The sequence below is a fragment of the Bos javanicus genome, chromosome 15 (assembly GCF_032452875.1).
Source record: "Bos javanicus breed banteng chromosome 15, ARS-OSU_banteng_1.0, whole genome shotgun sequence".
NCBI lineage: Eukaryota > Metazoa > Chordata > Mammalia > Artiodactyla > Bovidae > Bos > Bos javanicus.
The window spans coordinates 33390568-33406032 of record NC_083882.1 but is presented as its reverse complement, the minus strand read 5'-3'; the positions used below and the strand labels follow the sequence as shown (position 1 = coordinate 33406032).

Below are 15465 nucleotides of genomic sequence, written 5' to 3'. Positions count from 1 at the left end.
TCCTCCTCCATCTTCTCTCCTCTATCATTTCCTTCCAAATCACCCATCACCCATCCAGATTCCACACCTCTCTACTCATCTCCAGGTTGTTGGTGTACAACAGACACCAACTCGAGTTGGTGTACTTGAGTACAGAGAGACCCAAGTATGCAGAACAATTTGCAAGGACTTAGAAGACTGGAGAAAACCTTCTCTCAGGGACACAGAGGATGGTCCAGCCCCTGACCAACAGCCACCTCCTGAATCCTGAGGTCTTAAAGACAGAGCATGGATCCCCAGCATTCCTCGACATGAGCTTTTCCTGATGGAGAGGTGGTGGTGGCAGGGACTTACCAGAGAGAGGAAATGATAGAAAATGAGCTTAGCACATGGCAGGCTGAGATCTCAGCTTCTTGAGATATAAAACAGGAGCTGAGACAGTTTCTCAATGCTTTATCCATGGTGCTTAATGCATTGCCTGCACATAGCAAGGATGGGGAAAGATGTGTTGAATTGAAAAAGAAAGGGTCAGGACTTCCATGGTGGTGCAGGGGATGGGACTCCACCTGCCAATGCAGGAGACATTGGTTCGATCCCTGGTCTGGGAAGATTCCACATGCTGCAGAGCAACTAAGCTTGTGTGCCACAATTACTGAGCCTGTGTGCTGCAACTACTGAAGCCTGATCACCTAGAGCCTGCACAAAAAAAGAAGCCCCTGCAAGGAGCCCATGCACCACAACAAAGATAGTCCCTGCTCACCGAAACTAGAGAAAACCCTCACAAAGCAACGAAGACCCAGCGCAGCCAATAAACAAGTAAATGCAGGGTCACACCAGAAAGGATAATTAGCTGATTTCAGCCTGGTTTCCAGTGAGAACAAGTAAGTTCGGATGTCATCTGAATGGGGCTGAAGCTTGGTACTGAAGTAGGGATGGGAGGAGGGGAGGTAGAATCTCCAAGTGGAACTTAGCAGTGGGGGAATTCTAAAGGGCAGATGATTCTTACATCAGAAATCCCAGATCATCTGTCTACTCAGTCAGCTCTGTCAGCGGTCTCAGTTTCGGAGAACGGATTCCAGCTCTCTGTGGAAAGAGCTGTCAAAAGAGCTAGGCGGTATCTCAGGGTCTTGGTCGTGGAGTCTGGGGAAGCTGAAGGGAATTACCAGACATCCTACAGAGAGTTTTAGAATCATCCTCTGAGAACATCTCATTCACAACGCACTGCATTCATTTCCAACAATTTTTACTCACTTTGGAAACACAAAGGGAAAGAAACATCTGGTTGACCTAAATCTTTTATGTGAAATTCTCTTTCCTTATCTTCTTCCAGGACATCTCTTTGTTTTTTCCTGCCCCCTGAACCATGCCTCTTAGCCTCCTTCACCTGTTTTTTTTCTTTCCTCTACCCCAAAATTGGTGCCCCAGAATTCTACCCATGGGGATTGATTTCTTTCCTTTTCTTTTTATTTGTTTTTAATTGAAGGATAATTACTTTACAATATTGTGTTGGTTTCTGCCGTACATCAACACGAATCATGTCTCCTCCCTATTGAACCTCCCTCTCACCCCACTTCCCTTTTCTTTATACCCTGCCTGGTTCATTACACCTACTCCCACACCTTCTAGTATCATATATACCCAAATTTAGCCTTAACCATTCCTCTGAGTTCCAGAGTCCCGTCTCCAGCTGCACGTGTACCTGTATGTCTGTGGCACCTAAAACATGTCTCAAGTCAAATTCGTTGCCTCAGCCTTTAAACCAGGGGTCCCCAAACTTCAGGACCTAATGCCTGATGCAGAGCTGATGTCAGAACAATAGAAATAAAGCGCACAATAAGTGTAATGTGCTTGAATCATCCCCAAATCATCCCTCCTCCCTACTCATGGAAAAACTGTCTTCCATGAAACCGGTCCCTGGTGCAAAAAGGTTGTGGACCCCTGCTCTTTATCTATCTTCCATATGTTCTATCTCAATTCATAATGCTTCCGCCTCTCTAGTTTCCTAAGCCGGAAATCCTGAGCTACATTTATGCTCCCCTACTCTTCACACCCCACAGATCATAAATCCTGTCACTTCAATTTCAAGAACCTGTCTAGCATCTGGCTCTTAATGTATTTTAATCCAAGTCCTATTAATCTTTCACCAGGACTATTACAACCACCTTCTAACTGGCTTCCATGGCTAGTTTTCCTCTGCACCGTTTCACTTTACACTGACTTCTCTGCCTTCAAATGTTATTTTCCATAACCTCTAGGAAACAATCTGGCTCCAATAATTTGTCCACACTCACCTCTCATGACTTCTTTTCTGTCTCCTTCTCATCAGTCTGCAGCCCCCATGTGCCTTACGCTCTGAAGTTCATGCTGTTCTCTCTCAGAATGCTCTTGCCTCTTCTGTACCTAAAGAATCTCTATTCATTCTTTAAGTTCTGCCTTAATTGTCACCTCCTCTGCTTTCCTCAACCTTCTCAAGTTACACTAATTGTTTTCTCTGTGGTCCCACAGAGCTTCTTTCCAAACCTCTAATATGGCACTAATTGCATTATTAAATCGTGTTTATGGTTTATATGGGTTTCCCAGGTGGTGCTAGTGGTAAAGAACCTGCCTGCCAATGCAGGAGACTCAAGAGACACGGGTTCGATCCCTGGGTCGAAAAGATCCCCTGGCGGAGGGCATGACAACCCACTCCAGTATCCTTGCCTGGAAAATCCCATGGACAGAGGAGTCTGGTGGTCTACAGTCCATGGTCCACGGGGTCCACCGAGCAGCACAGCAGAAGCAACACAAATGCCCAATGGAACAACGAATAAAAGAATGCCAGATAGAAAGTTGGGCTCAATTAATGGGCCAACTGTTTCCTTTCGTAGTCAGGACTTTTTCTTTTCCTTCTAAACAGTAACAAGTTATTCACTTAGCTGGGGGAAGGGGGTGGTAGCAAGATGACAGCTAATTTAAATTAAAGTCTGCCTCTATCTTCATTTGCAGTGTAATATGAAATCATTTGAACTGTCTGCTGATCTCCCTGACTCCGACCTCTCAAACCAAAGCAAAGCATTGCTCCCTTCTTATTTGTCCTTTAAATTTACTTCGGGGCCCCCTTGTCTGGTTATATCACGTCCTCCTCGTCTCACTTAGATACTGCATCTACCACTTACATCACATTTTCGACATCTTATCATAATTTTCTATCTTCCACACTAGATCGTCAGTCCCCTGGAGGCAAAGATTACATCTAATTATCTTTGTACTCCCACTTCTCTTATAATAGGCTCTAACAGTTGCCCATAAATACACCCTGAAATATCTGTGTGTGTGCATGTGTGTGTGTATGTGTATATATATATATATATATATTTAAATGGCTTTACTCGGAATTTTTCATGAAGATAAACACATATACTTTTTTTTTCTTAGTCTTGTTTTTCAAAGATTTTGATTGGCAAGATATAAGAGGCCCCCAGGATAACTGTGGAGAAGTGGCTGAAGACCTTGGACAAAGCGCATCATCAGTGATGGAAAGATGATGCTCTCTACCCTGTTTACTTCACGAGGTGAAGGCTTGAGGGACAAGAGATGAAAGAGAGAGGATAAGAGAGACAAAAAGAGGCAGGGAGGGGGAGAAGAAAGCAAAGGGAAGGGAAGTCAGCTGTTCTGTGGCTGAACTAGTTCTCCAGGGCGGGGGGAAATCTGATTAGGCAGAAAGAGGAGAAAGGAAGGGCATGCAGGCAATTCAAGGACAGGTTGATGAAGAAAGGAGACAGCAGATGCCTCGGGTTCAGAAACCCAGCAACCCTGTGCAGTTCTGCATGTGTTTGCCTGTATTTAAAGGGACTGTACACAGAAGCAGCCATTGGAGGAAGCTATCTTTCCTTCTCTCTCTGTGCTTCCTGCCCAAGAGAAGAGGATAAACATTTAGAGAGCAAAGGCTCACAGTAAATATTTCTGAATGGGGCACCGTCGACCTGGAAGTAGGAGTCTAAACAATCCTGCCACCTGATTCACAGAGAAGGTTTATCCAGCAAAAGCTGGAAGGAAATCAGAAACATTTGGCTGCCTCTGGCCATCTGTGTGCTCAGCTTCCCCTTGGCGTGCTCCGGACTGCTGTGAGCTGCGATGCTGGTGTTTCTCTCAGCTTCCCACTGTGGGTGGCAATAGCTGGTCCTAGTGGAGTTCATTGCCACACGTGCTTTCTGTACAAGGATGTTTATGCTTCCACTGGGGCAACAGAACACAATAGGAATTGTTGCAAAAACAGCTGCTGATGTCCCTTTAATTAAAAAGGTGCCAAGGAGCAATTTCTTTCCCCCCGGGGGCTGGACTCAAGGCCCTAACCTTCTGTCTCATTTCACCAGCATTTTGATTGTATTTTGCAAGAATTTGCACATTCTATCAATTTAAAAATTATACTAATGCACACTAGCGAGATGACTCCCCACCATTGTAATTGCCTCATTTCTTTCTTTCCACTTATTTACTCTTTAGAATATCAATAGTCCTAAAGAGTTTCCTTGAAAAGGAGAAGAATTTGACCATATAGCACTGGGGAAAGTCCAACAAAGCAAAACAAAAAAGAGAAGCCAAACCTCCAGAACAGAAAAGCACACAGGAGGCAGTGAAAACATCCTTCGGTGGAATGAAAACACTGTCCACATCACCCCTGAGTCAGCAGAACTTGAATCCGAGGGGTGGTTGAACTTAGCCCCTTTTACAGGTGGGAACACTGAGGCCCAGGGAAGGAAAAGGATATATGTGAGTCCAAAGAGCCAACAAGTGAGAGCAGAGTGAAAGCCCAAAGCCAGGGTCTGAAAGAAAGGTACACAGAGCTTGCTTTCATTGTGCATTCCTCTCGTACCCTGTGGGGTGTGAACTGAACCCAGAGCCTGTCGGTTATCTGTAGAGGATTATTCACCCAGGTGGAGGAAAGGCCGCCTGATCCTCAGAGAGTCACCATAGAGAATCTGCAGCCAGCTAGAGCCCGCGGCTGATTTCAGAGTCCTAGGCGGCAGAACTCGACATTCATCTTTTCCTGCACAGAATTTAATGGGATGCTGTGTGCAGAGTAGGAGCTAGACAATTTCTGGATGTCCATCTGAGGCACTTCCCCATAAGCCTCAATCTCTTAAGCAGCAGGTGGCAAAGAACCTGATAACAAAGTCACCAGGGAAACGGGAAGTTAGCAAGAGGGACCAGCAAGGAAGGACAACACCTATCATCGCTTGAGCTCCTGACAGACGATGCAGAGCACTCAGGCAGCTGCTGCATCTATCCTTCCGTCCTCCAGGGAAGAGAAAACCCAGAGATTCTCCCATAAGCCTCAAGAAACCCTCCAATGGCACCCAGAGAACTTCGCAATGAAGGAACCATTCTTCAGTGTGCTTTTTTTTTCCTCTCCAAGGCTGGAGTCTGATTCCATTTGAGATGAATCAGAGGATAACCATATGGCCCTCCTTCAAATCCCCAGCCTGGCCACTTATTGGAGTCAGCAGTTTGGGTGGCCCTGGCTCTGCTCAGGTCTGCTTCCACTTGGCTGGCAGCCCTGGGGCGCTCTGCAATGACAAGATGCTGAGGAAGGTGGCTATCTGCCTCGCCTTTGCTTCACACTGAAGACTTCACGGCCACAGCTCAGGGAGGAGCAGAGAGATGTAAAAGTGGGGGGCAACTGGGAACCCCAAGGCAAAGGGAATCATGCAGAATGAAATCACCACCAAAGCAGGAGTCACTTTCCTTCCCCACTGAGGCATTACAGGCACTCCCCAAAGATTCAGCAACCTTAACCCTCACAAGGGTCCTTCCCTCAAGGTAAGTACAGTTATGGCTGCAGACAAAGAATGTCACCTGCCATATCAGTAAACAAAGGATACTACAGCCATCAAGCCAACAGACACCGCAGCTACCCCCAACGGTGCACCGAGGGGACTCAGGATGGAGAAAGGCCAGATGCTGGCCCCAGAGAGCTGAGGTGCACATCAAAGGAATGATTTCAGTGAGCCCGGATTCTTGCGTCTTCCCATACATAGAAAAGCTCTTCATTCATTAACTTGAGATGTCTGATTTTCTTTAATTCATAGTGATCTCTTAATGTTCCATGGCTCAGACAGTGAGCAGGTCTTCAGTAGGCAGTAAGACAGTATTGCAGGTCTTCTGCCTGCAATGCAGAAGACCTGGTTTTGATCCCTGGGTCAGGAAGAACCCCTGGAGAAGGGCATGGCAACCCACTACGGTATTCTTGCCTGGAAAATTCCATGGACAGAGGAGGCTACAGTTCATGGGATCGCAAAGAGTCAGACACGACTGAGCGACTAACACTTTCACTGCCATTTGATGTTCTTATTCCCTGTTTTTTTTGCTGCAAAATTCCTTTGTATGCTGAGTGCTCCCTCACCTCCTCAACAAGGTCCACCAGAGATATGTGAGAAGCTGCCTCCTGGGCTTGAGTTCTCAGCAAGTCCCCCTCAAAAAACATACCTCTCAACTTCTGGCTATACCTTTTTTTGTTGTTGTTGCTATAATGCATGTGGGATCATAGTTCCCCAACCAGAGATTGAACCCATACTCCCTGCAGTGGAAGTGCCCAGTCTTAACCACTGGACCATCAGGGAAGTCTCATGCATTTTTTTCCCAGTCAACACTGTCAACAGTATAAAGACAGAGAATTGAGGCTCAGAGTGTTCTTCAACCAAGGTCACAAGCAGAGAAGAGGCGGAGCTGGGCTTCAAACCCAGGCGGTGCCAACAGCTGTCATGAGTGAGACGTCAGTGTGTCACGCAGACGGTGGCTGGGGTCTCTTGGGTTCCTGGCTGCCCAAGAAGAGGGACTCCCCCTCACACACATCCACACCAGATGCCTGTAGGGATCGGGGTGGTGCTGAGCTCCGCCACCACCACAGTTGCAGGAGGAAAACTGGCGGGCGACAGGGTTCCCTTAGTTTCTTGCCTCTGAAAAGCAAAGCCCTTAGCTCTGAGCATTCTGATCCAGTCAGTGAAAAGCAGTGTGAGGCCACCAAGGGCGGGGTACTGACAAAAACCACAGGATAGAGTCATGAGGCAGGGTTCTCTTCACTCTCTGGGGCACTTAATCTAATGAACCTCAGTTTTCTCATGAAATTATCAATGTCTGAAACTTAATAGCGACTATGTGTACGAATCAGCTTTGTAATCTCTTTGTTGTTGTTGTTAGTCGCTAAGTTGTGTCTGACTCTTTGCGACCACAGGGATGCAGCATGCCAGCTTCCCTGTCCTTCCCTATCTTCTGAAGTTTGCTCAAATTCATGTCTATTGCATCAATGATGCTACCTAACCATCTCTGTTACCCTCTTCTCCTTTTGCCTGCAGCCCACTCAGCTCTTCTGTCTAGTGGAATTCTCCAGGCAAGAATACTAGAGTGGGTAGCCATTCTCTTCTCCAGGGGATCTTCCTGACCCAGGGATTAAACTCAGGTCTCTTGCATTGCAGGTGGATTCTTCACCATCTGAGCCACCAAGGAAGCCCCATGAAATCTCTAAAGTGGTCTAAAAATGGAAAGTAGTATTAGGGCATAATAGGGAATTTTCACAGACGCTGGGTTAGGGATTATAATTACGATACCAGCCCATCAGAATATATAAGACCTCTTCAGCAAAAAAGAGACAAACTATTGTTACATGCAACATGGATGAGTCTCAACAACATCAGGAGAAAAGCCAGAAGTGGGCATTGTATGATCCAGTTATATGCAGGTCTAGAAAATGCAGACTAATACCCAGTGACACAAAGCAGGTTGGTGGCTGGTGGCCGCCCAGGGATAAGGGTGGAGAAGGAATTGACCAATGGGGACACGAGGACATTTATAGGAGTGAAGGATACAAGCTGTCTTGAAGAGGTGAGACGAGGTGATTCTATGGGTATATTCATTCATCTGTCAAAACTGATCAATCTTTAAACAAGTTTAGCTTATTGTACATAAATCAGACCTCAGTAAATTTTAAAAAGAATGCATGTTTCCTTTGGAGCCAAATCCTCTGGGTCAGTGCTCCCCAACTTTTTTGGCACCAGGGACCAGTTTCATAAAAGACAATTTTTTCACACACAGAGGGAGGGGCAGGAGGCTGGTTTCAGGATGATTTCCATGCATTAAATTTAATGTGCATTTTATTTCTTAATCTAATGCCACTGCTCACTTGATAGGAGGTACCAGTCCGTGGCCCAGAGGTTGGGAAACCCCTGCTCTGGGTAGTATGGGAAGTTCACTGGGCTTGCAGTTCTAGCCTAAGGCTGTCACAGCAACGAACCAGATGCAGAGTAAGTCCCTCTAAGTCTCAAGTCTCCTCATCTTTAAAATGAAGCTTTTCTCAAGGTCAAGAGGGATGCTGAGTGCACAGGAGAGCAATTTTCACCCACAAAATAACATACAAATGCAAGGGAGTGGTGCGTGGGCACACGGTAACTGTAGGTGGAGCAGAGACTTTCCTGCCCGTCTACCTCTAAGATCCCTTCACTCCAAGGGGGCCCTGATTGGTCTCCTCATTCTGCCCAAGGTCCCTGGGAAGGCAGCTGCAGCCCTCACCCAGAACTGACTATGATTCAGAGGTGCTGGGCTTCTCAGGTGGCTCAGTGGATAAAGAATCTGCCTGCCAATGCAGGAGACACAAGAAATACGGTTCGATCCCTGGGTTGGGAATATCCTCTGGAGGAGGGCATGGCAACCCACTCCAGTATTCTTGCCTGGAGAATCCCATGGATAGAGGAGCCTGGGGGGCTACAGTCCATGGGGTTGCAAAGAGATGGACACAGGGTGAAGTGACTGAGCACACGGGCACTCAGAGATGCTGAGCTGACCAGGTACTTTCAGGGGATCCAACGTCCAGCAGCAGGTAAGCTGGAGAAGGCCAGAGAAACTGGATACTTGAATTCATCGGTTCTGGAAGATGCGTCTCAATTCCTTGTGTCACCAGCTCAGAACGGCTTTTATCTTTGGGCAGTGAAGCGTAGCTAACGCAGCTGACTATCCAAAGTCAAAGGCCCTTAGTCTAGCTCTTTCCTTCTGCCACTGTCCTGCTCTTCAGCTGGGCGTTGTTCAAACAGCAATAACCGAACTGCACATGTAAATCCTTGCTGGAGACCCCAACCACCATCTCACCTCTTTCCTTTTCTTTCAATCCAACACAATAATACAACAACCCTATCTACCTGGTCCAGATTCTATTTTTAACTTTTCTTGTCTGGTCTTCACAAAGCTTTATTTTGAGTTACACCAAACAGGGATTGTCATGCACAGCAGATGATTGGGATACTGAGTGAAAGGGATGCCATAGAAGACCTAAATTCTCCAAGTGTCAGTCAGAAGCTAGGCTAGGACTCAGGGCATCAAACCCTGGCTTTAGTGTTCTTTTGTAAGATTCTATTTCTTGATCATTAGAGAGCCATGTGCTCTAGACAAAGCATTAGCCCCAAATAAACGAACCAAGACAAAAGGCCAGAGTGGTATCAGTGGTGGTTGTTTAGTCACTCGGTTGTGCCCAACTCTTGCGACCCCATGGACTGCAGCCCACCAGGTTCCTCTGTTCATGGAATTCTCCAGGCAAGAATACTGGAGTGGGTTGCTCTTTCCTTCTCCAGGGGGTCTTAGTCACTCGGTTGTGCCCAACTCTTGCGACCCCATGGGCTGCAGCCCACCAGGTTCCTCTGTTCATGGAATTCTCCAGGCAAGAATACTGGAGTGGGTTGCCCTTTCCTTCTCCAGGGGGTCTTCCCGACCCAGGGATCGAACCCACATCTCCTGCACTGCAGGCGGATTCTTTACCAACTTTGAGGGGGCCTCCTCAAATTCACTTGTGGGGTGACGGCTCCCAGAGTTGGCCTCCAGCTGCAGAGGAGAGAAGAAAAAGAGCCTCACTGTCCCCCAGAACCACAGAAAGCAAGTAGGGAATGCAAAGCAACACTCCAAGGGGGTGAGTAGGGGGATAAATGGGAAGACTGGGACTGCCATATACACATGACTATATATAAAACAGGTAACTAATGGGACTCTGATGTGTGGTACGGGGAACTCTACTGGGAGCTCTGGGATGGCCTATGTGGGAGGGGATAGATTTCTGTGTTTGCTTGGCTGTACGCTTGAGGTTGGTACAACATTGTAAATCAACTATACTCCAATAAAAAAAAATAATAAAGATACAAAAGACAAAAACAAACCATAAAAGCAACATTCCACCAGAATTCCTCCTGCCTTCTTGGGTGATACAATCGGCCCTGTCTTGGCCCCAGGCCTTCCCAGCACACTCTTCCTTTTCCTTCCAACTAACCTCACTCCAGTCTTGACAAAGCTGGGACTTTATTTTTAGAACTTTGGGGAAAAGGAGGAGCTAAGCACATAGAAAGAAAAAGGAAGGAATAGGCCACTTTGGCCCCTTGAAATCTTCCTTCCTCAGGCCTCCCTGACACCTCCTTGCATTGTGGTTGCATTCGTGTGTGCGTGTGTCTCAGTCCTTCCTCACACAGTGGGGTTCTTCTACAGCAGGTCTAAGTTGGACCAAAGGTCACAGGGTTGGACTGGAAAAAACCTAACACAGCCCCAGGGGTATAATTAGCTGGAGAAACATACCCTGAGGTCACCCTGCTTGCTCAGCACTGCTCTCAGTCAAGCACTTAACAAGCATGCGTTAATTAATCCTGTTCCCCTCAGAGGAAGCCAGCCAGGCCCTGAGGGCTTGGGTGACTTATTCAAGACCAAAGCGCAACACAGGCTGGCAAGGGACCTGGGCTTTGCTGGTGTGGGAGCTCCCTGCAGCCCACCCAGAGCCCAGTGAAAGGACCCTTCTTGCTGCTGCACAAGACCAGAGAGAGTCATACCCAGAGGGGAAACCAGAGCTGCCAGCCCTGGCTGCCACCGTTCCCTCCAAAGGGCCAAGTTCCAGACGTTGGTCTCATCTCTTCTTGAAGCATCACTGCAGCCCTGAACCCAAGGAACCGCCAGCTGCTCTCTCCCGCTTCCCGTTTCATCACGCTCCAGGCTTAAGGCTAAGAGAGAGGCTATTCAGAAGCGAAGTCTGATACCCTTGCTCCCTTTGCTCACAGCGCTCCAAGATGAAGCTCCAAGTCTGCTCTCTGGAATCTCAGATGGCCTGAGGGAAAGACCCTCTTCTTACTGACCTGATTAAGTTATTAAGAGGAAGGCTGACCACATCAGCCTCCCTGGGCTTAAGTATAAGAGATGTCAGCCCAGGAAGGAAGTGGACTAGATCACGTGATCACCAAGGGCTCTGACCCCCGAGACAGAGCATTTGAGGAGACGGAACCGTAAACCCACCTCCCTCCCCAGGATGTTTCATCATGACCCACTCTGTCACCTTTTCAGTAAAGAGAGGTGATGTTAGTAATAACAGTAGCTCTGATAGGCTGAATAGGGGCTCCTCCCAAAATTTTCATGCCCTCATTCCTGGAACCTGTGCATATTACTTTATGGTTAAAAAAGGGTTTTGCTGATAAGATTAAGTTAAGGACTTGAAATGGGGAAGATTATCCTGAATGATCTGGGGAGGCTCTAAATGCAATCACAGAGTCTTTATGGGAAAGAGGCAGAAGGAGATTTGACAGGGAAAGAAAGGAAGGCACTGTGGCCACAGAGGCAGAGACCGGAGGAATGCTGCCACAAGCCAGACAATGCTGGCAGACCAGGAGCTACAGAGGCAAGGGACAGCTTCTCCTTAGGAGCTCCGGAGGGGGCACAGTCCTGCCAACACCTTGAGTTCAGCCCAGAGATGCTTATTTAAGCCTTCTGGCCTCCTCCAAAACTGTGAGAGGATAAATTTCTGCTTTTTTTTTTTTTTTTAAACCACCCAGAGTGTGGTAATTGGCTACAACAGCCACAAAAGCTAATACAGTGCACGCTTAGTCGCTCAGTCGTGTCCGACTCTTGCAACCCAACAGATAGTAGCCTGCCAGGCTCCTCTGTCCATGGAATTCTCCAGGCCAGAATACCAGAGCGGGTTGACATTTCCTTCTACAGGGGATCTGCCCAACCAAGGGATCGAACTCAGGTCTCCTGCGTTGCAGTCAGACTCTTTACCGATTGAGCTACGAGGGAAGACTTAAAGATCACTCACTACATACCAGGCATCACCACTCTAAGTTCTTTATCCACTTTAATTCACTACATCCTGGTCCTGGCTCTGAGGCCTGGGATGAGCAGACACATGCCTGCTCTGAGCATGAATCCCAGATTCACTGCTCATGGTGGTGAGCCTAAGCAAGTTATGTGACCTCTCTAAAAAACAGCTTTCCCAGTTCATAAAAGGGCCACATAATTATCCTTCTCACTGGGCTGCTGAGAGGATAAAATGGATAATAAACATGAAGTGATTAGAACACCACAAAGTAAAGGCTAGTTGCCTTCTCAGGTGGCTTGGCAGGAACAAATCCGACTGCAGATGCAGGAGACATAGATGCAGGTTCAACCCCTGGAGATCCCCTGGAGGAGGGCATGGCAACCCACTCCAGTATTCTTGCCTGGGAAATCCCACGGACAGAAGAGCCTGGAGGGCTACAATCCATAGGGGCGACAATAGTCAGAAACAACTTAGCGACTAAACACCACCACCAACAAATAAATGCTAGTTGTACGAGATCTCAAGGATTGAACAAACCAAAATTAAACCATCATCCTAATCTATCAGGACGTAGATGAGGCCTCTTGGACTCATCTATGTAGGAAAGACCCATCAGTGCAGGAAGGAATATGTCCTATTAAACCACTTCGGAGAGCGAACGTGACAGTCTGAAGAATTCAGTTAAGTATTTCTTCCCTTAATTAAGCAATTTAGGTCCTGAATGCTGGCCTCATTTTAGAAAAGGCAAATGCTGGGGGCTGTTCTAATTGTGCACCTTCGACCCACAGACTTCCAACCCCTGTCTTCCCTTCTTAAGGACAGCTATGCACATCCATCACACAGGAGGACCTGACTTGCAGTTTCCAAGCCTGGCACACCCCTGCAGAGCTCAGCGCATCTCCTCCCTGTAACTCTGGCATCAGGAACTGGAGCCCCAGTGATTGGAAGTCAGTGTGAGGCAGAACTGTAAGTCCATTTTATGGCCTTCCGACCATAGGGTACACCAACCTGTCCCAGCAGGTTAGGTGGAATGATAAAATCAGGAATAAGCTTTGATAAGAGATTACAGCCAAGTCAGTAAAGAATGAAGGTTTGCCCAGAGGCCAAGTAAGGGAAACCTAGAGCTATCATGTGAAAGAAAAAAAAAAAAGAAGGAAAAAAAACCCCACTTTAATCAAGTTGGCCCTTTCTGATAAAGTTTGCCTAACTCCCTGTACAGGTGATGTCATTCAAAGAAACAAGGATCCCAGGCCTTGTGTCCCGGCCTAAGAAATCTGCATGCGAGGAATAAAGGGGGAAGAAGGACCTGGCCACCCGGCCTTGGCTTCCTTCCAGGCAGAGGTCCAGACTTGGGTGGCCAGCCTCCGAAAACTCCTAGGGCCACTGCCACCTTGTCCTGGCGACCAGGCCTCTTACCAGCAGGCTGCCGGGGCCGCCACCTGCGCGCTCTCAGCTCTGCCCTACCCCACCCTCCAGGAGGAAAGGGGATGAGAGAGGACCCAGCCCCCCTTCTCCACCCCCCCTTACTCTCAGGCACCCACAGATTCCTGCGCTGCCGTCACCACTGACGAGAACCCAGGTCCCCTGGGGGCACTGCTTCCCCTTCTCGTTCCAACCTCTCCATCAATGAACACGCAGCAACCCCTACGCTCCCGCTGCTCCTACTCTGGAGGGAGACAGAACCCAGAACGACATCCGGAGCCGAAAGCCGCAGCGGTGGGAGCGCCGGGCTCCCGGCCCCGCCGTCCGTCCCTGCCCTCTCCCAGTCAGCAGTGGATCCTCCAGCCAGGCCGGCGTTCGGGATCCAGAGGGTGCCCGAAGCCTCTGTGGGGCCCCGCCTCCCCCGGGGACTCGGCGCTGGAGACCTCAGGGAGCCCGGGGAGAGAACGGCTTCGCAACACCCGCGGAGGCCTGGCGCCTGCCACAGTCCCGTGGACTCGAACCTGGTGCCCTCGCCCGTAGGCATCCCGCGCCCTGGGACACGCCTCATCGTATGCATGCCCAGCCAGCCCCTGGCCCAGCGCTCGGGCGCAGCGCCCTCCCCTGAACCCTGGTGCCGGAGAAGCCGAGTCCCGGGCCGCCCGCGCGCCCAGCCTGCCCCCAACAGGTCGTGGGCAGCGGGGAGCGCGCCTCCCGCCGGGCATGGGAGGCGAGCCGGAGCGAAGCCGAGGGCTGGCCGCGTGGGGCGGGAGGGGTCGCCGGGGCAGCGAGCTCGGCCACTTACGCGCGGGCTCTGGGGAACCCCATGGACAGCAGCACGTCCAGCGCCGATCCATGCTTGATGGTCCCGGGGCGCTGCTGGCGGTTCCTCCGCGGGGTGACTTTGCTGTACAGCTCCTCTCTCGCAGCCATGCCGAGCGGGCTGGGGTGGCCGTACTGAGCCATGCTCAGCGGCCAGCCATCGCCGGGAAGGCACCCGAGCCGGAGGGCCCAGGAGGGCGGAGGGCTGGCCCGGGGCAGGGGAGAGGGGCTCGGGGATCCGGAGCCGGGCGCAGGCGGAGGCGCAGGCGGCGCTCGGAGGTTCCCTGGTGTCGAGACTGACGCTTCCTGGTGAGGCCACCGGAGCCAAAACTGCGAGCCGCTTTCTGCCCGGCCGGCCGGCCGCCACTCGGGCCCCGGGTGCCCCCTGCTCGGCGCCCGCAGCAGCCCTCTCTCCTCCGCCCCCTTCCTTCTCCGCTCCCAGCAGTCCGGGAATTTGCAATGAGTAATTTTTGAATGGATCAAAAAGGAAAAGGAGCTTTGTGGGCCGGCTCTGCCTCGCCTGTACCCGGGCCCCGCCCCTCTCTTAAAGCGGCAGCGCGGCCCGTGACTGCTCCCGGCTGGGCGCAGGCTGTAAAAGTCCAGGTGCTTCTGGGCAGAGAATTGGAACCAGCACTGCCTGTGTGTACACTGGTTCCGGAGAGTCACTTCAGCGCTCCAGCTTCTCCATGGCTTCAATCCGGAGCCAGCGGGGCCTCAAGACACCAGATCAACCCATTTCAAGTTTCCTGTGGTTCTAGATGGGGTTATTAGTGGAAATTGGGCAAACTGATGGACGACATGAATGGACCAGAAGGCCAAGCCATAGCATCCACATAAAAGGTTTTGCTTCCCAGAGACCGTGCAAGACCCGGAGGATTGTTAATGGCAACTGGAGACAAAGTTCCCATCAGCTGGCCAAGGAATCACGCTGAAGACCTGTATTCTCCATGATGGACCATGGGATTTCCCAGGCAAGAATACTGAAGTGGGTTGCCATTTCCTTTTCCAGGCTATTTTCCCAACCCAGGGATCGAACCAAGGCCTCCCGCGTTGCAGGCAGATTCTTAACCATTTGAGCTACAAGGGAGGGAGAAAACTGGAGAAAGAAGAGGAAGGGGAAGATGAAAGGAGGAAGAAGGTGGCGAGGAAGGAAGTGGGATGTG

The 15465-nt window shown here is 49.7% G+C and overlaps 1 protein-coding gene across 1 annotated transcript in view; it reads right to left on the bottom strand.

Moving 5' to 3' along the window:
* The window catches only part of UBASH3B (ubiquitin associated and SH3 domain containing B), a 152970-nt gene extending 138126 nt beyond the window's left edge, over positions 1-14844 (bottom strand). Inside the window, exon 1 of the mRNA XM_061440627.1 lies at positions 14286-14844. Within this exon, the coding sequence (XP_061296611.1) occupies positions 14286-14446 (161 nt within the window). The 5' untranslated portion in view covers positions 14447-14844. The remainder of the gene's footprint in view (positions 1-14285) is intronic.
* Between the last annotated feature and the right edge of the window lie 621 nt (positions 14845-15465).